The sequence below is a fragment of the Castor canadensis genome, chromosome 3, assembly GCF_047511655.1.
Source record: "Castor canadensis chromosome 3, mCasCan1.hap1v2, whole genome shotgun sequence".
Taxonomy (NCBI): Eukaryota; Metazoa; Chordata; class Mammalia; order Rodentia; family Castoridae; genus Castor; species Castor canadensis.
Genome location: NC_133388.1, coordinates 151,920,367 through 151,948,206, shown reverse-complemented (window position 1 = coordinate 151,948,206; position 27,840 = coordinate 151,920,367). Strand labels below are relative to the sequence as shown.

Here is a 27,840-nt window from a genome sequence, read left to right as displayed (position 1 = left end):
AGGTTTTTTAACTAAGAACTTAAAAGTATCTGGAAGCACACAGATAATAAAAATATGCAAGAATTACATTGTCTTTTATTAACACATACTGTACATATTAATGACATTCAGTGTGATATTTCTACATGTATATACAGTGTACACTGATCATATCCAACCATCAAGGATTACATGCTAAAGCTAGTTTGTGAGATAAAACTGAGTGTAGTCAAAATTACTCCTAACACTTTTCCTTTTTTGGTGGTATTAGGGTTGAACGCAGGGCCTCGCACTTGCAAGGCAGACATTCATCTACTTGAGCCATTCTGCCAGCCCTCCTAATCCTCTTAGTGCCTGCATTTATGAACTTAAATGTGTGTGTTAGTGAGCATAGGAGATATATATATATATATATATATATATATATATATATATATATATATATATATATATATATATTAAATAATAAAAACAGAAGGTAGAAGTTGATAAGCGTTCTCGGAGTTCTGTAACTCAAGGTTTTGGGGAGTTCTTCATAACAGAAGAATTTAAATGAAGAGGATCAGAAGCCTTTGTTAAAAAAGTGAAGAACATGTTCCTTAACACATAGTAGGCACTAGGTAATTATTGAATAAATGCACCTTGAAAGTGATTAGATGTGTGAAGAGGAAAAAGGTAAATTTCTGGGCAGAAGTAAAAACATGAACAAAAGCAGAGAGTCATGGAATACTTATTAGAGGGCAATTCTGATTTTTTCTTTTGTTTTTGTTTCTTATACTTAACAAAAGAAAGTATTACAGTCTATGAAGAGGAGGTGAAAAGTGATTTGCAAAAGTAACATGGAACCAGATTATAAAGAGCTTTGTACGTCTTAAGGGTCAAACTCAGGAGTTCGTGTTTTCTTTGGTGGCTAGGAGAAGTCATGGAAAGGTGTTGAATAGCAAATGATAGGATCATAACTGGACTCTAGGAAGATGTATTCAGCAAAGGGTTTTTCCCCAATCCTAATTTTCTAAAGTACTTTAGGAGTTTGGAGAGTTGGTGTGTAAAATTTTGTGGGTTAGGCAATTCACCAACAGCTGCTAATTCCAAATTTGGGAGCAAGAGTAGGGTAGTCCCTTTACCTATAGAGCTGCTCTGATTGAAGGAAGAGTAAGTACTGCCTTCTCTGTCTCATTTGTGGCTGTAATCCTAAGCCAGGGTTCTGATTTAGGAATCCCAACCAACCATATTTGGCCATTTTCCACTACAGTCCAGACATCAGAGAGAGGCACAAGTGGGAAAAAAATTTCTTTCAGTATGGCAATACCAGGACAAACAGAGAAAGGTCTAGCAACCTAAGATCTGCTAGATCTGCTGTCTCTGAGGTACTGACAGTAGCTTCATATCAGGGAACTAGGGCAGGGGCAAAAAGTATATGTTGTCAAGTAGACTTGGCCGAACTGTGCTCTGATTGATCATTAATTATCTCAGGTCTGGTTCTTTAAGGTCTACTGGTGTCAGGGAAGTCACTACTGCTTGAGAGGGTGAATTTCTGTTCCTGTCATGGAATGACCTGCCTAAAAAAGCCTGCTCTTCCTGGAACGTGAGATAAGCCAGGGAAAGAAATGACTGAAAGGAAAGAGAGTAAGTTAGAAAGACAAAATGGAGTCAGTCAGCCCAATGATTAAGTCCCGGGTTTTCCCTGTTACATCTCCAGTGGTCTGACCTCAGACCACTGTTTGTTTCATTTAATAAAAGGATTCTAATAGAAAGAATACATACAAGCTCAACAAGTTGGCATTACATGTTGGTTGCCTTTTGAGAGAAAATTGGTGGAAGACAGTTGTTTAATCACAGTACTTTTGTAGTAATCATAGCAGGAAGTGAAAAGTAGAAATCTCCTGGATGGTACAGATATTTTAGAGGCAAAAAAATTACAGCGCTGGCAACATATTAGACATGAAAATCTCAGAATGATTGTATGACCTATCAGTATAGCACTTTATAACTATATATCATGATTGAGCAAGTGGTTGAAATTATGTTAATTTTAACAGGTACAAAAACAACATGCAAAAGAAGAATCTCTTGCTGATGACCTCTTCAGGTAAGGTTTGAGTTCACCTTTCTCATGTACTTAGGCGAGATGTTTATAAAATTGATTAAATATTTGTTTCTCCTACTCTTACAATAAACATCCTAGTCTGTTCACCTAAGGAATGCTTTGTTTTGTTTTGTTTTTGTTACTACTGGGGTTTGAACTCAGGGCTTCATACTTACTTGCTAGGCAGGTACTCTACCACTTGAGCCAATCTGCCAGTCCAAGAATGCTATGCTTTTAATATGTGTATTTCTTTTTATTACCTGAGCACCTCGTTTACTGGATATAGTTTCAAAATTTGAAGTTAATTTAGTTGTATCAGAGGGTATTTAAAATTTGTATTGGGCATTCACACAAAAGCTTGTAAACTGGGTGAATTTGGATAAATTTGTAAGATTTTTCTTCAGATGTGAATAGAATTATGAGTGAATATATTTTGAATCCAGACAAGTAAGATAACAGACCATTTGTTTAGTTTTAATTAACACAGGAATAAAAACAAAAAGGCTAGATTAGAGTTTCAAAGCAGGTTTTTATGGGAAGTTGTAGTGATTATGATTAAAAAGTACATATTTCTCAGCCAAGATGTCCCACTACTGACAAATGGATTAAGAAGATGTGGTAAGGTCTGGCAGAGTGGCTCAAGTGGCAGAGCACCTGCCTAGCAAGCACGTGAGGCCCTGAGTTCAAACCGCAGTACCTCAAAAAAAAAAAAAGAAAAATTCTATGCTTTGTCTTTCTTATTATTGCTTATGTCTTCTCTTTAACAAAATTGGAGAAAAGGGCAGAACAGGTTCTGCCTGGGGGGTGGAGGGGAGAGGGAGGAGGTAGGAAGCAGGGAGGAGAAATGAACCAATGTATGTACATAGGAATATATAAACAGAGAGAAAAAAAAGGCAAAAGCAAAAAAAAAAGATGATGTATTTATATACAATGAAATTTTACTCAGCCACAAAGAAGAAAGAAATTTTGCCACTCATAGGTAAGTAGAACTAGAGAACACCAACTTAAGTGAAGTTAGCAGGCTCAGAAGGCCAGAAGTCACATATTCTTCCTCATATGCAGATTATAGACCTAAAACAAACATATCAATATTACTGGACACGGGTGACCCTAAGAGGAGGCTGTGCAAGGGAGGGATAGGGCAAGGGAAGGAAACCAAAAATTTGAATGTGGTTGATGTGCTCATTGTACAGGAACAAAAACTAATCTTAAACTGGCCAAGGCCTAGGGAGTAGTGAAGAGGACTGGTAAGAGATGAACCAGTTGGGGTTCCATATATATGCATGGAAATAACACAGGAATCTCCCTGTATAGCTATCTTTATCTCAAACTAGCGAAAACACCATGTTTCTCTTAATATCTTTTATGTTTTTTCGGAGAACAGAAAGGCAGAACAGGTTCTTCTGCCTGTAGTGTGGGGGATGGGGATGGCAGAGAAAGGAGGTAGGAGGATGACTGGTGCAAATAATGTGTACACATGTATGTAAATGAAAAAATGATACAAGTTGAAACTGTTCCAGGAATTGGTGGGGGGGAGAGGAATGGATAAAAGAAACTAATAGAATGGGTGAGTTCAAGTATGATTTATTTGATACATTTTAAGAACCTTTGTAAATGCTACAGTGTACCCCCATGTAGCACAATAATAATAAAAAAATATAATAAATATACAAAAATGGCAAATGCTGGTAAAGATGTGGAAAAAAAAAAAGACTCTTGTATACTGTACACTGTTGGCGGGAATGTAAATTAGTATAGCCACCATGGAAAACAGTATAGATGTTCTTCAAGAAATTAAAAATAGATCTACTATATGATCCACGAATCCTACTACTAGGTATTTATCCTAAGTAAGTTTCTCAGCTTACACTCAACAGTGACAAAAAAATCTGAGATAACACAAAAGGAAGAAATTTTTATTTTGGATCTCAGTTGAAGAGGTTTCAGTCCATGGATATCTTGGTTCAGTTGTTTTTGGGCCTGTGGCAATGCAGAATCCCATGGAGGTTAGCATGTGCTAGAATTAAACTTTTCACCTCATGAAATCAGGGAGAGAGAGAGGTTAGAGTCAGGGTCCTAGAATGTATTTCAAAGGCATACCTACAATGTCCACTACACTATACCTGCTAAAAGTTCTATCAGCTCCCACTACTACCATAGGTTTCATTCAACACATGGTCTTTGGGTGATATTAGGCTCTAAACCATGATACAAAGTGAAATCAGTATATCACACAGAGACAATTGCATTCCCATGTTTATGCAGCATTATTTATAAGAGTCAGGATATGGAATTAAGGTGTCCATCAATGAATGAATGGATTAAAAAAAAAGTACGTATTTCTTAATCTGTTTTGCAATCAACTTTTTGTGATTCTGTTGATGAAAATGCGACAAACAATGCTGATTTTTTATTAGTTGTTAAAATAGACTTATCTAGCTACTCAAGTGTATTTGCTTAATTGCTGTAGAAGAAGATTTTGTAAAGTAGCAGTTACACTTTAGGTTCATTTTGCTCTTTTGGGCAAATGGTATACTTTAATTTGAGGTGGTAGTGTTGTGAGACCTATTTGAAACCATACTGCATTTTTAAACTGAGTTTTAAAGTGTTTCATTATTTTTTAATGTATTGCATGACTTTAGTTGTTGTTGATGTTTCATTTTTACCAAATATTCATTAAAGAAACATCAGAGGTATAAATGGAAATTCAAATGTGTTTATCTGAATCTGGGGACACTGACAGTTTGAAAGCTCTTTAATGTTAAAAGTGAAAAAACTAGGATCCCTTATCTAAATGTCATTTAACCCCATTTCTTTCCTTGCAGATATAATCCTAATGTTAAGAGGAGAAGATAACTAAGAACATTAAAAGGAAGCTCTGGAAACACATCGCCTACAAACATTTACTTTAGGCAAACTGAGATCAGTGAATATTTTGTACAAGAGAGTTAAGTTACAAATACTTTATGGCCTAAATTTGTTAAATAAAATGCACAAAACTCATTCCTTTCATCTGTTATAATAAGAGTATTCTTTGTTCTGTTTTCAAGCTTTATCATTTCATCTCATGATTTCTTTTTCATTTTTAGATGTGTTTCTGCTGTATTGATATAGCTACAATCCAGAGTTCTAAAAGTATGTAAGGGTGAAGACTAAAGACTCCCTTCTTCTATTTTCCTATCTATTTGGTTTCCTTCCACAAAGATCTACAATACTTATTTCTTGTGAGTCTTTCCAGATTTTTAATTCCTGTTCAAATTCCTATGTGTATCATTTTTCAGTAATTCCCTACACAGATGGTATCAAAGCTTATATAGTGTTCTGTACCTTCCTGTTTTTCACTTAATAGATTAGAAGATCATAAGCATATCATCCTAATTTTCTGTTTTAATTTTTATTCTTTTTCTTTATACTGTAGTCTTCTGTAAACCAATGTGACCCAAATGAAATGACTTCAGTAGTGATGATTTCGCCCACATGTTATTCTAGTTCTAGAAACATGACAATATGGAGGACGTCATCAAACTCATAACCACAATCTCACCAGAATAGACTAGATCCCTTTTTGGTGGTTTTGCTGAGCTGAGTGTGCCTCTGTTTTGACCTTCTTAGAGTCCTGGTTTTACAACCTAAAGTAGAAATGGTGAAGTTGTCTTTTTTATACCTTAAAAGGGAGACGGTAACAGAAAATGGATGTTTTTTTTTTTCAAATTTATTAATATAGTCAAGTGGATTTCAACTTTCACTGTATGTTAGAATTGTAGTGAAATCTTGTCAGCTCTGAAGACTGATGCATTATATTCTAAAAAGTATAAGCCTTTTATACTGACTGAAAGATTCCTGATCTGTGTAAGTTTTGCCACCCTTACAGTCTTTCCATTTTTTAGGTTAAGTTAGTGCATTACATGAAAAATTATAGCATGAATCAATATATAGTTACTAGATATTCATGGAACATTCATTTTCTCCCCATATGGGATCAAGGGAGGCCATAGTGTCTAAGATAATTTCAACCTTTGACTCACCCTCAGAACATACTATTTCTTTTTATGGATATTGTTTGTAAGTGTCATAGAATTCTGTTTCTTTGTTTTATTCTGCCTGTCCAAGAACTTTCATTGTTTAGGAAACATTATTAAGACATACATGTAAAGTATTGCCTTCTACAACACTGTGAAGGAATACAAAGATTAATTAATGAGTAAAGGTTTCTACTCTCAGAACTGACAGTCTGTTGTTACAATTCCTTCTGAGTTTTAATTATCATAGAAACTACTGTAAAATAAATGGAAGATGTCTTGCATTGCTTTCCTTAGTTTTTCTAAGCCTTTATACTTTAGGAGAAAGGACAGGGATAAAGTGCTACTTCCCTTTCTTCATTAGGTGAATGGAAACTGTGCCCCCATTTCTAGCCTAGGGTTTTAGGAGCTATGGATCAGCCCAGCTGGGTGGAAGCAAAGGAGGAAGTGGCCTGCCCTTTGGCCACAATCTCATACTTACATGTTACTGAGCAGGCTTTACAGAATGTTATATTCTTATTTTTCCCAGGGCACAGCTCCCTTTCTCCTCAGAAGTATCTTTCTCTAAGACTTCTTCCTAATTCTTCAAGTGAAGCCTTATGGTTGGTCACACAATGGAAGTCTGCATCTGATTATCTGAATTAGGATCACAAACCAAATTCCTTCTTAAGAGATTACAGCAAGTTGGGACTTGGGTAAAGTTTTCTCCTGAAGTTTAATAAGGCTGTCTGTTTTACTTGCTTCTTGATGTTTTTGCATTTTTTGGTTAGGCAGTTGGCTCAGAATTTGTAAGACTAGAATATTCAATCAGCCTGTTTCTCTTTATAAGATGATGATATGGTGTGAGCAAACTCTAGGGGAACAGCACCTCCTTAAAATGGAGCATTAGCAGCTGGGTGCTGGTAACTTACACCTGTAATCCTACTCAGGAGGCAGAGAGCAGGAGGATCGGGGTTCCAAGCCAGCCTGGACAAATAGTTCGCAAGACCCTGTCTTGAAAATATCCATCACAAAAGCGGCTGGTGGAGTGGCTCAAGGTGAAAACCCGGAGTTCAAGCCCCAGGACGGCCAAAAAATTTTTTAAAATGGAGCATCAGCTTTGTTAGCAAATGAGTCCCTATGTATCAGGCCAAGAGGTTTGGATTTTAGTTTATAGAGGAAGTTATCAACATTCTCAATAGGAATTTCAAAATCAGTATGTTAATTCTATGTAAGGTATATTAGGAAATGGAATTCATACACATTTCTATACAAAATATTAAGCAAACAGAAACCACTGTAAGAAAGTTAAATAGGAAAGGATTGACTACAGGTACTAGATGATTAAAATGTGTAGAATAGGAGGAGGTTCTAATCTGGGCCTTCCCTTTGGGAAAAATTCCCAGAGTAACGTAGAATAGACCTCCTCAGATAGCTCTTACTTCTGAGGCCTTGATAAAATTGTGTGTTCAACGGTACATCTGTGTACCTGTGATCCAGAAATAATGAGCTTCAATCAAGAATCATTGCAGCTAATCATCTGGGGAATGAGGAGGGATGGAACACTGCTAAAGGAAACTGTTTTCATGACTTCCCTTGTAAGTAGAAACAGCAAAAGATACAAGCTGGCCTCTACCTCAGTTTCATCTTCCATTTATGTGCTAGAACCTAATTAACCTACTTGCTACTTCAGGTAGAACTCTTGCTACAAAGGGAGTCAAAAAAATACAGGTTTTAAGCTTTCTTGGACTTCATAGGAAGTGAGAATGAGGTGAGCCAGTGTAGGATTTTTTTATTATAGGGATCAAGGTCAATTCATAGGTTATTGAAATAATACAGGAAGGTTGTGAGCACTTACAAGAGTGGAATGACAGTGGAGAGAACATGAGACACCTAAAAGTAAAATTGACAGGGTTTTTAATTGATTAAATGAGTCATTTGAGTCTCTTAATGGCCTTGCTTCATAATTAGCCTAAAGAAACTGATGGAACATAGTCTCCATTTTAACAGGTATGTGTACAATGGACAGATAATGTTGGCCTGTTGTGTCCACAGGCCTTCCTTTGTTAAGGAAGACTGCTCTACCTACCCCAGTCTTGATATTTATCAATGGAAATGTAATGAATGTACAAGTTCTGACAGCGCCTCTCTTTGCAAACATTGCTATTGTTAGTGTTTTTCGTTTTTAAGCATGCCAGTGGCAGTGTCTGTCTTATTTTGGCTTTAACTTGCATTTCCCTGCTAACTACAATTGAGTTATAGAAGTTCTTTATACACTCTGAATGTAAGAATATATGTTGAGAATATTTCTCCTGTGGCATGACTATTTTCTTAATTTCTCTTAAAGAATAGCTTTAAATTTTGATAAGGTCAAATTTAACTATTTTTTCTTTGATATTTTCTTATCACAAAAATATTTAACTCCAGGATTCAAAGGTATTCTATTTTAATCTACAAACTTTATATTTTAATATTTGTATTTATAATCCACATTGAATTAATTTGAGTGTGATGTGAAATATGTCAGGGTTCATTTTTCTGCCATGTGAGTATCCATTCGTTCCTCATACTTTATTGAATGAAGTGTCTTTTTTTCATTAAATTATCTTGGAAACTTTGTAATAAATCAGTTAACCATAATAGGTGAATCTGTTTCTGGGCTTTCTGTCCATCCTTAACAGTCACATCACACTTTCTTGGGTTACTATAACTATATAGTAAGTCTTGAAATCATATACTGTAAGTACTCCAAGCATGTCAATTTCTATTTTTAAAATCTGCTGGGATATTAATTGGATTTGTGCTGAATCTAAAAATCAACATGGGATGAACTGACATCTTAAAAATATTCAGTCTTCTAATCCGTGAACATCATACATACATTCATTTCCTTGACTGTTAATTTCTTTCAGCATGATTTTGTAGTTTCACTGAGACTTGCATGTTTTAAATTGACCTCTAATGCACTTAATGTTGACGTTGTGAATGGTACTTTCAAAAAGTTCATTTCACAATAATTTTTTATTGTTGTATCTAGAAGTATACTTTTTGTATTTTGAGTTTGAAGCCTATGAACTTGCTAAATTCACCATAATTCTAGTATTTTTTTGTATTTTTCTTAGGATTTTTTATTTATATAATCATGTCATCTGTGAATAAAGAGTTTTATTTGTTCCTTTCCAGTCATTTTGCCTTTTTCTCACCTTGTTACGTTGATTATAACCATCAAAGTAATGTTAAATATCTTATTTCTGATCTTAGAGAACTATCCAGATTTTTCATTTCTTGTTGCAATTTTGGCATTTTTTGTTAGGATGAGTAAAATCATCCTAAGTTGTCAAATTTATTAGTATGTCATAGTTCATAATATTCCTGTAAATTTTTCATGTCTGTATAAATGTAGTGGTGTTTCTGTTTTCACTCTTGTCAGAACTTTGTATTCTTTTTTTCTGGATTAGTCTAGCTAGAGATTTGTCAGTTGTATTAAAGTTTTTTTGAAGAACATTTCATTGTTTATCCTTTATTTCACTGATTTCCATTATTTCCTTACATCTACTTGGGGTTTAATTTTCTCATTTTTCTAACCCCTCCCTGCAGTTCATTGATTTTACAAAAACTGTGTTTTAAAATTTTTTAATAGCATATATAATTATACAAAATGAGGTGTTTCACTTTGATATTTCCATACATGCTAAACCTGTCTCCTAATATCAGTACTTAGAACTTTAAATTTTCACTCTACATACTGTTTTAGCTATGGGTGACAAATATAGATATTTGTGTTATGTCCTAGATTCCCTATAATTTCTTCATTGACATGTGGTCAATTTGCACACTTTCCCATCTACTAAAACATACAGTAGTTAATTGCTACTTATCTCCGTTACAATTTCAAAATTAAATTCCACTGTGGTCCAAAGCCATATTCAGAAAGATTTTAGACTTTTGAAATGTTTAGAGACTTGTTTTATTGGCAAACATAAGATTAATTTGTTTGGGTGACTGTGTGCTATATATATTAAAGTTTAGGAGTGTAGGTATTCTATAAACGTCAGGTCAGTGGTTGCTATTGAAATCTTACATCCTTTCTAATTGTGTGTCTACTTATTACTCAGGAATTATTTCAAATGGTAATTAGATTTATAAGTTTTCTCTGTAGTTCTTTATTGGTTTCTTGTTTTGCTTCATATATCTTAAAACTCAGTAATTAGGTGTATATATATATATATATATGATAAACTTTTTATATGAAATATTTCCATATAATGATACTTGGCTTGAAGTCTCCTTTATTGTTTGAATGGTATGTCCTTTTCCATCCTTTCACTTACCAACTATTGTTATCAACATTTAACAGTTTTTTAAAACATTGTTGAAGTCTTTTATTTGGTCTAATCTTTGCCTTTAAATTGGTTAGCTTCCTTATCCATAATTAATTAAACATGAATATATGACCTCTCAATTTTACTGTTTTGATGTGCATGTCTATCCTGGAGCCAAAATCACAGTGTCTCAATGAGTATGTAGTAAATTTGGAAACTGGGAACTATGAGCCCTCCAACTTTGTTCTTTTTTTAAAGAAAGATTGTTTTTAAGTCCAGCTGATCAATTTCTGAACACAAAAACCATCTTGGATTTTGATACAGATCATGTTAAACCTGCAGATCAATTTATAGGGTATTGTTACCCTAAAGACTTAACAATGTTATTATTGTCATTAGCCTGGGATGTATTACCACTTGTCTAGATCTTTTTCTTTTTCTTTTCAAAAGGATTTAAAGCAGTTTATTAAAAAATAACAATAAATGGAGGGGATGAACATAACTGAGGTACACTGTATGCATATATAAAAATGTCACAACACAACTCCCTGTGCAATTATTATGTACTAATAAAAATGGGTTTTTTTTTTACTTTTAAGCAAACTTAATGAATTTAAATTTAAATAGACACATATGGCTATATATTATGACATAAGCTTAGAATCTTGGAATAATCTCAGGTACCTTTCCTGGAAAAAAAAAAAAGGTTGTTAAGATCTAAAGCAATTCATGCAGGAGTATTTATATTTAAATTCTTACATAAAAAGAAAAATTTCAAATTAATCTAAAGTGATTTGTGAAATTACAAAAAATGAGAAAACTAAACCTCAAGCAGAAGGAAGTAATACCAGAGTAGAAACTAATAAGCTAAAAAAATAGATATGTGATTTAATAAAGTGAAAATCTAGTTCTTTGAGAACATCAGTAAAATTGATAAACTTTTAGCCAGAGTGACCAAGAAAAAAGGCAGAACAGAGATTACATGAGTGGCAACAGACAAGACCTCACCACAGACCCCTTAGACATAGGTAAAACCGTAACAAGAACTCTAAACTATTTCCTGCATGACTCAAACTACTAAAAGTCAACAAGTGAGAAATAAATTGTGTAGTCCTGTATCTATTTTTTTATTCATTTATTCATTTGTGCATACATTGGGCCATTTCTTTTTCAATTTATTAATAATGGTTTAGTTCTCAGTGTACAAGTAAGTCTTGCATTTCTTTTGTTAACTGCTAAATATTTTATTTTTTTAAATGAAATTATTTTCCTAATTGGTGAATTATTCATTGATAACATATACAAATACACTGTGTATGATCTTGAGAAAAATTAATTGGTTATGTGTAATCCACTTATACAATTATTGATGACAGTCAGAGTCTATTATCAGAGTCTTTTTCTTTTCTTTTCAAAACCTTCTCATATTTTTAGTATTCCACTTTATCTCCTCTGTTGGCTTTTTAGCTGTATTTATTTTTAGTTGCTGTAAGGATATGCATTCTTTACTTATCAGTCTACCTTAAAATAATAGGACCACTTCATATGTACTGTACCTTATAAAACTATATTTCCACTTGTCTGCCTATTATTTATGCAGTAATTATCAGAAATTTTACTTCCACATGTCCTAAATCTTGCTATTTTTAAATTTGTTTTAAACTTTTTGGTTAAACATTTTCCATAATTAGATTTTAAATAATTTAAGGAATGAGAAAAATAAGTAGACTTGCCACTTCCAGGATTCCTTTCCTTCATGTACATTTCATTAGGTATCATGTCCCTACCACATAAAGAACTGCTTTTAACACTTCTTGTAGTGTAGGTATCCAGGTATCAGATTTTCTCAACTTTCACTTACCCCAAAATACCTTTATTGCACCTTTATTTCTCACTGGGTCTGGAGTTTTAGTTTGGCAGTTTTACATCAGCACTTGAAAACTATTTAAAAACTATCTTGAATTTTTCTGGTCATTTGTTCATTTTTATCACTCATTCAGTGTTAGGTGTCTTTTTTTTTTTTTTCTTCTGACAGCTTTTTAAATTGCCTCCCCTGATTTTTCAGCAATTATATTGTTGGGTGCATAGGTGTGTTTTCCTTTGTGTTTATTCTGTTTGCAGTATGAGTTTCTTGAATTTGTGGGTTATTTTTTAAATTTCTAAATTTCTCATTTTTAGTTCTCAAAATACGTATTTTTCTATTCATCATTCCTCTCCCTCTAAATTCCAACTGTACATTAGACCATTTGATAATTTCCCATGACATTAAGTTTAATTGCTTCTTCATCCTTTTACCTTTTTAGTTTGGATAAATTTTATTAACTGGCCTTCTTCCATTACCTGCAGTATCCTTTATGTTAGTAAGCTCATCCAGTGAATTGCTTATCTCAGAATACACTTTTTGACTGGAAAATGTTCCATTTTTGAATTATTATTCAAATTTTTCACTAATAACCTTTTTGAACACTTCTATTAGTTGTTTTAAAGCAACTGCTAGTTCCAACATTTATATTACTTACATGTATGTTTTGCTTGCTTTTTCTCCTGGTTGTGTGCCACATTTTCTTCTCTGCACACCTAATTTTCTATATGCTGCTGGATATCATGGGTGCTATGTTGTGGGAGTCTGGATTTTGTCTTCTTTTGAAGTGTTACAGTAACCCTATTCTCAAAGCATGGACTTCAGTAGGTCTTGAATGCTTTGATTTCTGCCAGATCTCATGGTCTCTCACCCTGCACTCAGCTTAATACTGAGCAGATTTAAGGAAATTATGCTAATTTCTTGAGCTTCTCTGTGCAGCTTCCTCCTTTCCAGGTCCTTGCTCAACAAATTCCAGCAGGAACCCTCAACTGTAGTATTTTCTACCACCCAGACACACTCCCATTTCCTGTGTTAGTGTGCAAAGTGTCCTTAGGTAGAGAGGGTCAGAATGATTAGAAAGCTATTTGTGTTTTAAAGATCAGTCCTGGACTGCCATCTCTTCTGTGAAAACATTGAGATATAGAGATATATATTGATATATGTATCTATACAGATGTACATATATACATATATACCCACCTGTGTATGTACACATATATGTATATATATAATACACGTGTGTATATTGGGGTTTGAATCCAGAGCTTCCTGGTTGCTATCCATGTGCTCTACCATTTGAGCTACACCTCCGGTCCTTTTTTGCTCTAGTTAATTTGGATATAGGGTCTCACTTTTTGCCTAGGCAGGCCTGGACTGCATGCAATCCTATTTTACCTGGAAAAATTCTCCCAAGTACCTAGGATTTATAGGCATAAGCCACAGATACCTGGGCTACTTTATTTTTTTAGTTTTATAGTTGAGAAAAGCAGAGTCTAATTCCTATTTAATCCATCATACCTAAAACCAGAAAGTCATACTTTTATTTTTAATGTTAAAATTTTAGGTTATTTTTCCTTTTTGTTTTTCGGTCTTGTTTACCTTTTTTGCCTTGCTCCTTCCCCAAAGACAGTAGTTTACTTAAATAACCTAGGTGAGGAAGTGACTCAAGATGCTTAATCCTCCTTTCTACATATTCTTTTCAGCTAGACTTGGGGACTGTAGCCCTTCCCCCCTAGGAATTCATACAGTGGAGTTTTTAAAATGATATATATGATCTGCTGTGATCAGAATGGCCTTGAGTTCGGCAGTGTTTCAGCAGTTAGGACTTAACAGAACTGTTATTTAGTAACAGATTTAGAAATGTTTGCAATTTGTTAATGATGAGTTCACCAGTTTCCCTATTGATTATACAGTATTTTAAAATGTCTTTCAATTTTAAAATGTTAATTAAAACTCGATGCCATGGAAACATGTTACAAGATAAAACTTCTTAGATTTTACAAAAAGTAAATTTGAATGAAGCTTATATACTCAGGCTGACTGAAACACTCAAAGCTGTTACTAGATCTGATTTTTATTATCTCCTTGTTTCTTATTTTTTGGCAGTACAGGGGTTTGAATTCAGGGTTTCACACTTGCTAGACAGGCATTCTACCACTTGAGCCATTCCGCCAGTCCATTTTTTAATGGGTATTTTCAAGACAGGGTCTCTTGAAGTTATTTGGCTTCAAATTGCTACCCTCCTGATCTGTGCCTCCTAAATAGGTAGGATTACAGACCTGAGCACAGCTGCTGGCTTTTTTTTTTGAGACAGAGACTTGCTAGAGTTCAAGCTGTCCTCAAATTCTCAATCTTCCTGCCACTGCTGGAATTATAGATGTTTGCCATACATGACTTCATTTTTAAAAAATCCTATGGAGGGAGTGCTTTATAAACTCTTTCATTATCAAGTGTGGACTGTTTGCCATAAACCAACGACATGAAATGAGATGCTCACTCACATTATGTTATGATTAGTCAAGTATTTCATAATTTTCCTTTCTTTTAATAGCTAGTTGATACTGAAAAGTAAAGATCTAAAGAGCACAGGAGTATACTACATCAGAGAAAAGGCCTGAATGTTCTATATTGCACAGGAGAGCTAGAATTGAGGGAGACTTCAGAAGTTGGAGTTTGCATGAAAGATAGAATTATTCACCAGGTTTATTGAGAGCTTTATGAAGTTTTACTTCCCTGAAGTTTTTGTTTTTAAAACAAATACTCTCATCACAAAAAGATACTAGTTAAGTTAGAGATGTAAGGGAATGTCAACAAGTCTGTCCTTCCTACAAACTATCTCTGCAATACTGTCACTTTCAATTTAGAAGTGACATTCAGAAAAACATCCAGTCCCACTCATTCAGAGTTCAAAAACAGGCAAGCATAGAATCATGTACCATTTCAAAAGTGTGTGAAATTAGTTTGAAAACATTATTACCATAATAGGAAACGTGATTATAGACTTTATAAAACCAAATTAATCTTAAATCAGTTGTGAGAATTACTGAGACTAAAAATTCATCTGAAGCAATTAGATGGTAGAAGCAAATACATTCTAAACAATTATATGTAAGGTGAATTATGACCCTAGTAAACTTAAGCACATAATGTACTAAAATGGACAGAATAATTGACATAGTCTATTATTTTAAGAAAAACAGAAGTTCAATGAGTACATTCCAGATGAAATAACTGTACCCCAAAAGGGAAGAGAAAGGTTGAAAATTTCATTAGTCTTCTGAAATTCTCCTTGCCAAATGAAATTTTCAACCTTTCTCTTCCCTTTTTGTGCTGAACACTAAAAATTCTGTCAATTTCTGTCCACATATGCAGACATTAAGCACAATAACCATAATTCAAGATAGAGCAGATATGGTCAATAAATACTCATGGTATGAGCTATGTCATCTCCAATGAGCAAACTATTAAAGATATCAAAGAAATAATCACCTTGGAAATGGAAAAAATTTTAATCTTATTTCTACATTCACTTTTATAATTCTGACAATACCCAAACTGTATTACCATTTCAGAAGCACTTACCAGCCTGAATACCTAAGTTTCAGTGCTAGAAATTAACTCAATGTTCACACAAGTAAGTTGTTCCATCCACAATTTATTAAATTGCAAATAAGATAAAGTAGATGTTATGGTGGTTAAGTATTAAGTCTCTGAAAAGTATTTTGGCAGATTCTTAGATGTCCAAGTATATACCAATATCATGGGATGTTTAAATTATTAGAAGAATATGAAGTACTGTTAAGGTTTTGACAATAAAAATATTTTTTAAAATACCATATTTGGTAATAAATTAGATTTATTCAACTGATAATTTCAAAATAAATAACACCTGAGTTGAAAATGCCTCCTGTCCCTACCTCACCCCACCATACATACCTTATATCCCATTTTCATTCAGACCATTATGTTTTAAACTTTAATGACACATACATCCTCTGGGGATCTTGTAAGAATGTAGTTTCTGATTAAGCAAAGTTTGTTGTGGGACCAAAGAGCCTACATTACTAATAAGCTATAGAAAAAGCTGATGCTACTGGTCCTTGGACCACCCTTTGAGCAATAAGGTAACCCAACAGGAAGTAAGGACAATTTCTGGCCTGATGCCCATACTGGTTTTATAGATTCCAAGCTATAATACTTTGGGATCAAACAATAACAAAACATGATCACACACACAAAAATATCGGTCTTGGAAGAAAAGAATGTCCTCTCATTAAGTGAAAGCTTAAAGTATACCATGTTAGCAGTTTTCTATTTGTCCAACAATAACACCTTTGATATTTGATACATTATAAATCAGGACACAAAGCTGTGGTAATGTTAAAAAAATGAAATTACTATAGCTTGAGGCTCTTCTCCAGTTAATTCAAGTCCAGATAATTCAGGCCAGTACACTGCAAAACCACTATTAAAAAATCTTTAATGGCAAACTATCCATTTAAATTACTTGTAAACTTGCTTTAAGCTATCCCATCTCCTCCTCCTCTCTCAACAAATAAATGCTTTTTCTTCTGTCTTACAGCTAAACAGCGTGTAACACCCAAAGCCCCTCCCTTTAAAAATCGAACAAAGTTATCTCCAACCAAAGGGCCCAATGCAAAAAGGTTGGCTTCTTTGACACATTCGTAAGTATATGCATTGATCTCCACAGGATTACCCTTACATGTGATTGGTTGGCTTGAGTTATGACCTAGGTAACACCCTTGTTCCTTCAGAAAAGACAGATTAGGATGAGAACCTATCAATACCACTGCTGCAGACAGCTTAAATATTTTCTTCAATCCAGAGACACTTTGAAGAATGCACTTCATGTCCGACTTAAAGGAAAGCACATGGTGCTCAGGAAAACTAGTATAGTCAGATAAAAGATTTGAGTCTGCAGAATATGACTGAGTACACATCATATGATAGACTTTATGATATTCAGGATAAAGCTTTTTAGGAAGCTGTTTGAAAATTAAGTTTGGGTCAGTTACTCGTCTGCGAAATACATGCATCACTGGAATATTATTGTTGTAAGCACAAAGTACTGCATCAGCTGCAGTAAGCCCAGAACCTACAATTAACACTGGATCCACTTTGCCACGCAACTTTACTTTGTTTACAGCAGCTCCAAATTCAGGCATTGAATGAAACACAAAAGGAAAATCTTCTCCTTCAATTTCCAGGTGGCCAGGAGAATCTAATGTTCCAGTTGCTAGAGCTACATTCTCAGCAAAGAGGCAAAAGGGAACATGAGAACCATCTGCTATTCGCTGATAACCTCTGATTTCCCAGTTTCTCTTGATCAATTTTGACTTCTCTATCTGTAAATGCTTTGTTGAAATATCTCTGTCTTGATTATTATCATCATCTTGATCTCTATAGAGTTTTGATAGAGAGGTTATGTAAGTATTCTCTCTGAAGTTCTTCTGAAGACCCATGACTTTTACATAATGTTTATAGTAGCGAGCTATTTCCTCTGGCATCACTCGATCTCCTTTTAGGTTCCTAAAAAAGGAAAAGGAAAAATAACCTATGAAGGTAGTACTTTCAGTTCCCATGATTAGTACTTTACACCTAGAAAGTCTTTATGCCTTTTTAGTTCCTCTGGACTGTCTTAGGTAAAAATTATCCTACCACATTAAAAAAAAAGCCTTATTTCTTTTTTTTTTTTTGTTAAAAATGTTAATTAGTTTTGTCTACAGATCAAGTCCCATGAAAGAAGAAACTGTATTTTAATGCATCTGTTTCCCTAGTGTCACTATAACTGCTCCAATCAGCTGCTTGATAATTTCATTAAATAAAAGGATTAAAATGTGAATAATATTAAGACTAGTATATCTCAAATTATAATCTAGCTATCAACTGAGTTATTCAGATTACCATCATTAAGAAATTACAGGTCTATTATAGTAGCTGTGTTACTTAAAAGATAATATGTAAGTATCCTGATATGATTTTCTTAATGACCAAAAGTAATTCAGATCTGTCTTTTGAACAAAATCATCTTAAATCTAAGTAAATAAGTTATAATACTTTGTGTTTTCCTACTCAAGAAATTTAAAAATATAATTTGCTGTGTATGAAAAACAGAGTATTAGTACATACTTGAATTTCAAAGCAATGATTAGTAATGTTCCTAAACTCTATACCCCAATCAGAGGTAGGTAGCAGTAAAAATAATCATTTGACATAATTCATTATATTGCAATTGGAAGTTCATTAAAAATTTTTAAGTTTATTGATTATAACTAAGATTTAGAATGTATTACCTCTCAATAGTTCAGAAAACACATGTAGTACTATTATTATCTCCTTTTACAGAGTAAGAAATTGACAACTACTTTAAGTTATTTGCCCAGGGTCACAACATTAGAAGTCACAAAGTCAGGACTCAAGCCCTGCCAATCTCTAAGATATAAAAGTCTGCTGTCAGTAGTATGAAAGCCAGGAACTAAAGCTAATATTAATCACAGGACTCATTTTCATCTTATTATGCATATTTCAAGATAAAACATGCATAATTTAGAAAGATAAATTCTTCTGTTACAAAAATCATAAAGTGTTCCCTTTTCTTACATATTGTACAAAAGAATGTGCTGAACAATTTTGCATATGTGCTTACAACAATCAAGTACTTGTACAACTTGCCAGATTTTGCAACTTTAAATTTCAAAACCATATTAAGTCCTTTTTAAAACACCTAAGGTGAACTTTTTGGAGATTTAACTCAATTGTCCATCATGATCTGAATCTGCTCTTCTTAAATCTCCTCAAATAAAGGAAGACTTCTTTCATTTTGTTTTACTTTTGCCGTGTTGCAGATCAAACCCACCACCTGCCGCACACTAGGCAAGCACTGCACCAAATGAAGGAAATTTTCTATGGATTAACATGGCTGCTACCTAATAGGAAATGAAATACTCAGATGTTACATCACTATTCTAATATAAATAAAAACAGATAAATTTTGGAAAATTGTACATCAGTAGAGAGAAAGTATACAGTGAATAACAGGACAGAGATAAATCCCTAATTAACAAAGTCAAAGGAAACCACTCTGAAAACAATCTCTGACTTCTAAGCTTAGTTTTATAGCATCTCTAAATGGAAACTAGCTCAAGGAAGCATTTTTATTTGACATGTATATTATATATTTGATCCTACATCAAAAGAATTTTAATACAGTTTGATCTTTACCTTCGTTTGTTAGACACCCAATCTTTAAATTTAAGTCCAGGTAGCTCCATCCAATTTCCGAAGCTGATTGTCAACATAGATCCTTCCATATTCTATTAAGGTAAAAAAATACAGTTAAAAACATAATTAAGCAGAATATGACTTTCACACCCATCCTATTTATAATAAGACTGGATAAAGTGTGCTAAAAGTTGTCCAAAAATGGTTGTGTAAATTTCTTCTGAAACTTTACTCCAATAAACTTTTACACACTTTCATCATATGGTATCATCCATCTCTATGTCTTCATTCATAATGTTATATACTTGAGCTGGCAGTTTTAAATTATCTGCCTGCCAAGTATGAGGCCAAGTTCAACCCTTATACTGCCCCCCCCAAATTAAGTACTTATAAAATGAATTTATAATATTATCCAATGCCAGTGCAAGCTGATGGCTTTGGCCTATGATCAATGTACATTCAGATGTACAGATTAAAGAACAAATCAGTATTTTCACTTTTTAAACAAAACGAAAATCTATATAATTTCCAAAATTTTATGTATTTTTCCATTTTAATATAATTTGCCTATTTTTAAAAATTGGAAACCTTTACTCCCTCCACCAGTTATAATTCTGAAGTCTAGACTGGTTTGGACACAGCAGCATCTCTCCCTAAGAAAAGAAAAATAAGCAGTGGTTGCCAGAGAAACAGACTCACTGTTGAGGTTAACCATGTCATCACAGAAGTGAGTTAAGTTGGCTTGACCGACTTACTTCTGTTTTGCTTAATGCTCACGGACCAAGGCACGTATCCCAATTACCAATGATCTTTTTCAACCATCTCTTTTAGAAAATGTTTTTTTTCCCTCATAACTCTTCTTGCCCTGATTCTATATAGCCCAGTATTTATTATTATTAACTTTAATTACCATTTATAGAGTACTTAATGTGTGTTAAGCCCCATGAAGCATTATTTGTGATAGTACTTTGACCATCACAGGGAGAGAATGCAGCAAGCTGCCACTGATTTGAAGCAGGCAGACTGGCTTTGATAATAGGGTTAGAATCATGATGATAAACTGTTCATTAAGAGAAACTGTTGGGCTGGGGATGTGGCAAGGAGATGAAACACATTTGCAAGGTCCTGGGTTAGATTCCCAGGATCGCAAAAAAAAAAAAAAAAAAATATATATATATATATATATATTATATATACACCAATATACCAATATACCAGAGATTTTCTGGAGCCGTAATAGTCCCATGTAGAACACTTAACACCATCAAGCAAAACTATTCCACTGTTTGACAACCATCACTTCACCTGTTTTTTTCAGTTGTTGTGAGCCCTAGTACTTTGCTCTCTTCATTTTTCTTCCAATCATCTTTCTTTTTGTTCCTATGCAACTTGTATGCCATGAATGTCTGCTGTTACGGAGACTACAGTGTATAAAGAGAGGGAAAACCAGATAGAACTACTGCAGGAGCATATGCAAAGTACCTGTTTTTTCAAGGATAAAAATCAACTTTGAGAAGTGTACCATTAGAAAGAGAGACTATTCTAGGAAAAATACAAATTAATGTAACAGCTTAGTAATGAGAAGAAACATAAATGTCCATCAAGGAATTAAAAGAAATTGATACAAAAAGGAAGAGCTCTGTAAACCTAGATTATTCCAAGCTTTCACATTACTAATAAATAATATTACTAATAACAGCCAGTCTTTGAACTAGGCCTTGACCACAGCCTGTTAGCAGATAATGTCTAAGCCCTTGGCATATTTTACTTTTTGAGTGTGTTTTTTTGCATTACTGAGGCGTTGTCCATGCTGTGTTACCATGTTAAGTTTATCCTAACAATGTGATTTACACTGGTCTGTAGGCACAGGTCTGACTGGCAGAGGTTAGTCACACAGCATTGCTGATTTACAAAAAGTCCCTGGATATGAGGAATATATGGTTGGTAACTCTACAAATGGTTTGTGATATACTATTTACTGTTGGCAGATTTAAGCCACTCCACTAGGAGTGGATATCTAGAAGCATTTACTTGATTCTGCCAAATAAGAAAAAAAAAAAAAGGCACAAAAGTAAAAGTAACTGAAAGAGAGTGACCATACAGGAAGAACAAGGAGACTGAAGGTTTAGAGAACCCAAGAAACATATTAACACTGTCAAATCCTGCAGGTCAGGAAATTTTCAGACTCATCACCAAATTAAGCAAGAAAGTTAGTTACTGACCTCAGAAGAACTGTTCCTGTGGAAAACCAGTGATAGAGCAACAGTGAGCAAGCTAAGAAATAAGGGGCAAGGGCATGGAGCTAGATGAATTGCCAAACCCATAGGATGTACAGGTAACCATTTCAAGAAGTTGGATCTGAAGAAAAGGATACAGATATGTTGAAACCTAATTTTTTTCGTAAGGATGGAAATAATTTTTAGCATGTTTGTATACTGACCAATAAAAGCTGGCAGACAGCAGGGCACAGTGGCTCACACCTGCAATCCTTACCTACACAGGAGGTGGAGACTGGAAGGATCACAGATTGAGACCAGACCAGGCAATAGATCCCATCTCAACCAATACCTGGGCGTAGTAGGTGCCTGTCATCTCAGCTATGCAGGGAACTATAAGTAGGAGGATTGAGGTCCAGCCTAGCCTGGGCAAAAGGCAAGACCCTGTCAAAAAAATAAGGGTCAGGGGCATGGCTCAAGTGGTAGAGTGCCTGCCCTAGCAGCACAGGTCCTGAGTTCAAACCCCAGTACCTTAAAAGAAAAAAAAAGTGGGCAGGGAAGTTATGATAGAATAAGTAAAATCAAATAATGTCCTTGAAAAGATAAAATATCCAGAACACAGCTGAAAGGTGAGCCTTAGAAGTAATATGTCTTCCATTATAACAGAGGACAAGAAACAAAGAATTACCATGAATGCAAATAAGTTTATACATTTGACTGCAGAACTGTAGAGGTTCATTCTGATTAACTCTATTTTCTTTGTAAAATAAGAACCAAAAGCATTTCTAAGCAGGAAAGAGAAAAAGGAGAGCAGGGACAGCTTAGCTTGGATGAAGCAGACATTTAGATAAATTGCATTTCTGCCAAACCCATTAAATGGAAGGACAGTAAGTCGAGGGAATTAAGGAAAATGATAAGACTAGTGAAGCACAGAACCTAAGCTGGAGGATAAGGGGGTGAAGATAAGGATCTTCACTAGTAGATAAGACTAGTGAAGCATAGAACCTAAGCTGGAGGGTAAGGGGGTGAAGAATTCTCTGTATTTGAGCAATCAGGTGCAGTATAAGTAGCCAAGTGATATAGCTAGTAGAGATTGTGAACAGAAAATAAGGTATGTGAAGTTTTCAAAAACTGAATGGCTATGAAAAGATCCACAGTGGAGCTGCTGGAGTTAGTAGCTAATAAAGAATAAAGAAAATAAAATCACTGGGAATAAGAAGATAAGAAATCAAGAAATCAAGGTGTTGATTATCATGTATATAAAGTAACTCAAAGTAATGATAAAATTTGGGATATAACAGATGAGTTAAGTGCCACAGATTCAGTAATTGATGGACATAGTATGGAATGGCACAGGAACTAGAAAATGACACGATTTGTTCAAAGGAACAGGGGGTTTACACAAGAGTAATGAGGAGTAACGAGCACTTTAAACTCACTAGCCAACCCGACAGAATATAGGGTGATGGGAGATGAAGACATTCCACTTCACAAGACGATAGTGGAAATTATATCTTTAGCAAAGAGCAAGCTTTCAAGAAAAGGAGAAGCATATGACTGTAATGGTTCAAGATGGAGGAAAGCATGTTTATTACTAAAAAAGCATAGTGGGCAAGAAGGCATAGTTCCCAAAGTCTGCAAGGGAGGAAAGTGATGAGAAATTGGAGAACAATGTGGAGACTGAGTATGAAAGAGGGCAGCTCTCTTACGGAGCTTACATACATCTTCAGTAATGACTAAGGTTAACTAGGATGTATGCAGCACAGGCAGGGGAGATGGCAGCATAAACAGATAAATGGTAATACTGACAAGAACTGTAAGGTTAAGATAAGGTATGGAACACACAGGTGAGAACAAGTAATTTTGGGGGAAGGTCAGGAACCTTCATAAAAGTAATCCTTAGCAACTACAGCACAACTCAAATATCAACTATTTATATCACTATTTTAGTAAACAAATCCTGAAAAAAAATTTTTTAGGTATATTTTAAGATTTACTTCTCATGCAATGTGTTTTGAGTAATCAAGGCTTATCCAAACTTCACCTTTTCTATATATATAAAAATAGAAGAAATGAAGTAATCACAAAGATCCAATTATTACCTGTACAATTTTCTAAGCAGGAAAATTTTAAGAACAGTGAAATCTCAGGAATTCAGAGAAGGCAATCTAATGAGCCTCCTCCCCACCCACTCCAACACGTAATAGCTTTTTCAAGAAACGTGTAAAAATGCCACTCAGGGGCTGGATATAGCTCGGTAGTACAGTGTATGCTTAGTAAAGCTTGAGTTTGATGACTAGCACCACCCCCGTCAAAAAGTAAGAATGCTTTTCATTCATAGAACAAATATAAACACATAAACTCTGGAAGTAATGAAATTCCTTATCTTATACTGAGTTTCAGCTGACACAATTTATCAAGTTATATTCTTTAAATGGATACAGCTTATTGTAAACAAATTATGCTTAAATAATGTTGCTAATAAAAGGTAAAAAACAAAAACCAACATAAGCTAAAAGGTGCAAGCCATTTGATAGTTGCACATATTACATGAATAGAATTAAGATTTTAAAAGGGATCAGTCAGATATTTAATTAGGAATATCCCCTGACATTCTGAAACAGTTACTTAATAAATTAAATAATTTTTAGATGTATGACACTGCACAGAAGAGTCAAATAAAATCTTTACTAGAAATCTGATACTTAATGTTCCCATGAGCCTGTATTTCATAACAAAGCAAACTAAATTAACATTTATTAACTGCTAAGGACAGAGAAATGAAGAATAATTATTAATTAGTGGCCCTTTAGCTAATAAAATGTACTGTATGAATCTTCAATGTATTGGTTTTGTGATTTAACCTCTGCTATGGAATAAACTGTGTCCCTCCCCCATTCTTAGGTAGAAGTCCTAATCCTCAATGTTTTGTAATCTGGAGAGGGCCCTTTTTTTTTTTTTTTTTTTTTTTGCCCATATTGGGGTTTGAACTCAGGGTCTCATACTTACTAGGCAAGTGCTTTATCACTTGAGCCACTCCATCAGCCCTTTGGAGAGGGGCCTTTGAGAGGTAATCAGGGTTAGGTGAGGTCATAAGGGTAGGTCCCTGATAATTGGATTAATAGCTTAATAGTAAGAGACTGCTCTCTGTACCAGGTAAGGACACAGTGGAAGGTAGCTGCCCGAAAGTCAGGAAAATGGCCCCTTACCAGGAATTGGATTGGCTGGCATCTTGATCTTGGACTTTCCAGACATTTCTGAGAAATGTCTACTGTTTAAATCATCCAGGTTATGCTTTTTGTTAAAACAAAAACCCTAACACAACCTCTTTCTCTTACACTGTACTTTAAAATTTTGAAAATGAAAATAATGAATATTGGTTTTGAAATATTATGTAAGATTCTGTAATCTCTAAAATGAACTTTAAATTTTACAATGCAAAATATTCCTGAAAGGTTTTCTATATAATTCTTGTATTATAGAAAAATGCTTACTCTAAGACTGTATTCATTAATAAAATTTTCACTACTACAGGTAATTAGTGTGTATTTAATTAAGTAGCATTACAATTCTCAGATAAAATGTAGTGGACATCATATACAAGTATTATTATAATGCTAAGAATCAAGTTGGTTTTATCAAGACAATCTGTAATAATCCATGTACACTAAAATGGTAAAAGAAATACACTCACATGCCAAGCTCCGCCAGGTGGTCCTTTACCAAGAACTAAGTGAGGGATACAATGATGTTGTTCTAGTTTCCAGTGCAAAATGGATGGATAATCATATCCAAAATCAGCATCTGGATGAAGAAGTGTATCAAAAAGCACTGCAACTGGATTGGATGATCGGCCCTCAAGGCCTTCAGACAAGTACTCTAAGTCCTGAATGAAAAGCACAAAAGGTAGGTAAGAGTTGGAAAACACCAAAACAACGATGATTATAGTGAAGGCATTATTCCAATCCAGCATTTTCCAGATAGTATGTTAGACAACAATGATGTTCCTTTATGATATCTTGAAAGATTTTTTGATCAAATAAATACAGGGAAAATTTGGGTTTCAACAAAGCTAGTCATACTTATATTGCAAAACATGCCTTCTGTATGCAGATAACAAATATGATGTCCAAATAATAAAAAGGAGCACTTTCCAAGCTTATTTGCACATAAAGCACCTATTAAAGCTCCACCAGCAAATAATTTTGGAACCTCTGCTCTAATGAATTCAAGAAAATAAACAGACATAACTTGGCAGAATATATTTATGAATCTAAAAACAATGACAATGTTATTTAGAATAAAGGATTTTCAACTAAGAAACAATGCTTACATAAATAAAAACTAATCTTGTTTCTGCAAAAAAATAACTGACACATAACAAATACTACCTGATCAACGATGGAAAGGTGTCTGGCTTCTTCTAATTTACTATGCAAGATTGCATTTGGATGTATTGCTTCTGGTGCTAAATATGGTCTGTAGCCTGATAACATATAAGAAAGGCATATTCCTGAGGGTCCATTTCCTATTTTTTAAAAAAAGCAAACGGGTACATTAAGTTAATACTATTGTTGCTTGGCTTTCCTCCTACTTTGAGGATGGCTCTTCGCCATCACCTGTTTTTTATCTCTGAAAAACCAGGTGTCTCACATGATTCTGACCTTTGCCTTTTCTTTGAGAAATCTTAGCACACATTATGTGTTCAAAAGCAAACTTATGAGTTCTTTTCCTTCTTTTTTTTATTCATTTATTCACATGTGCATACACTGTTTGGGTCATTTCTCCCCCCTGCACCCTGCTCCCACCCTCTCCCCGTCACCCCCTCTCGCTTCCAGGCAGAACCTGTTCTGCCCTTACCTCTAATTTTGTTGAAGAGAAAACATAGGCAATAATAAGAAAGACAAAGTGTTTTTGCTAGCTAAGTTAAGGATAGCTATATGGAGCGATTCCTAGTATTGCTTCCATGTACAAATATGTTACAACCCAAGTTCATTCATGTCTAATTGATCTTTACAATGGTTCCTGATCCCCTTCTTGTGTTGAACTCTGTCACTTTAAGGTTTCTGTATTAGTTCCTCTGAAGTGGGGACATCAAACACTTTTGGGTTTTCTACCTATCCCCTTTCCTCCCATATGTGCTCTCCCCTTGTCATGTGACCCAAGTCCAACAACACTGCTGCATTTGCCCTAGATCTAAAGTCTGCATATGAGGGAGAACATATGATTTTTGGTCTTCTGAGTCTGGCTAACCTCACTCAGAATGATGTTCTCCAGTTCCATCCATTTACTTGCAAATGATAAGACTACATTTTTCTTCTTTTGAGAAACTTCTGTTTAGTTCAGCTGCCTATTTCTTAATTGGTTCATTGATTTTTAGGAGAGTTTAGTTTCTTAAGTTCCCTGTATATTGTTATCAGTCCCTTGTCTGATGTATAGCTGGCAAATATTTTCTCCCACTCTGTGGATAGTCTCTTCAGTTTAGAAACCATTTCTTTTGTTGAGCAGAAGCTTTTTAATTTTATGAAGTCCCATTTGTCCATTCTTTCTCTTAGTTGCTGAGCTGCAGTGGTTCTATTAAGGAAGTCCTCGCCTATACATTCAGAGTGTTTCCTGCTCCTTCCTGTACTAACTTCAGAGTTTCGGGTCTGATACTAAGGTCTTTCATCCATTTTGAGTTGATACTAGTACAGGGTGATAAACATGAATCTAGTTTCAGTTTCTTGCAGACAGATAACCATTTTTCCCAGCAACATTTGTTGAAGAGGCTGTCTTTTCTCCATCGTATATTTTTGACACCTTTGTCAAAAATAAGGTGGGTATAGTTGTGTGGATTCATATCCAGGTCCTCTATTCTGTTCCACTGGTCTTCATGTCTGTTTTTGTGCCAGTACCATGCTGTTTTTATTGCTATTGCTTTGTAATATAGTTTGAAGTCAGGTATTGTGATACTTTTAGCATTGTTCTTTTTGTTGATTATTGCCTTGGCTATTCGTGGTCTCTTGTGTTTCCAAGTGAATTTTAGGATGGATTTTTAAATCTGTGTGATGAAAGTCATTAGGATTTTGATGGGAATTGCATTAAACATGTAGATTGCTTTTGGTAGTATAGCCATTTTTACTATATTGACTCTACT

At 34.4% G+C, this 27,840-nt stretch overlaps 2 protein-coding genes across 5 annotated transcripts in view; one reads left to right on the top strand and one right to left on the bottom strand.

Annotated features, from left to right (window-relative positions):
- Nbn (nibrin) overlaps positions 1-9,567 on the top strand; it is a 45,312-nt gene extending 35,745 nt beyond the window's left edge. The window contains exons 15-16 of the mRNA XM_074068803.1: positions 2,019-2,068; positions 4,891-9,567. Of these exons, the coding sequence (XP_073924904.1) occupies positions 2,019-2,068; positions 4,891-4,921 (81 nt within the window). The 3' untranslated portion in view covers positions 4,922-9,567. The remainder of the gene's footprint in view (positions 1-2,018; positions 2,069-4,890) is intronic.
- A 6,316-nt stretch (positions 9,568-15,883) lies between these two features.
- Osgin2 (oxidative stress induced growth inhibitor family member 2) overlaps positions 15,884-27,840 on the bottom strand; it is a 38,229-nt gene continuing 26,272 nt past the window's right edge. For all 4 annotated transcript variants that reach the window (XM_074068804.1, XM_074068805.1, XM_074068806.1 and 1 more), the window contains exons 3-6: positions 26,096-26,232; positions 25,399-25,590; positions 19,489-19,580; positions 15,884-17,796 (exon numbers count right to left, since the gene is read on the bottom strand). In XM_074068804.1, coding sequence (XP_073924905.1) covers positions 16,767-17,796; positions 19,489-19,580; positions 25,399-25,590; positions 26,096-26,232 — 1,451 coding nt within the window. In that variant the 3' untranslated portion in view covers positions 15,884-16,766. The remainder of the gene's footprint in view (positions 17,797-19,488; positions 19,581-25,398; positions 25,591-26,095; positions 26,233-27,840) is intronic.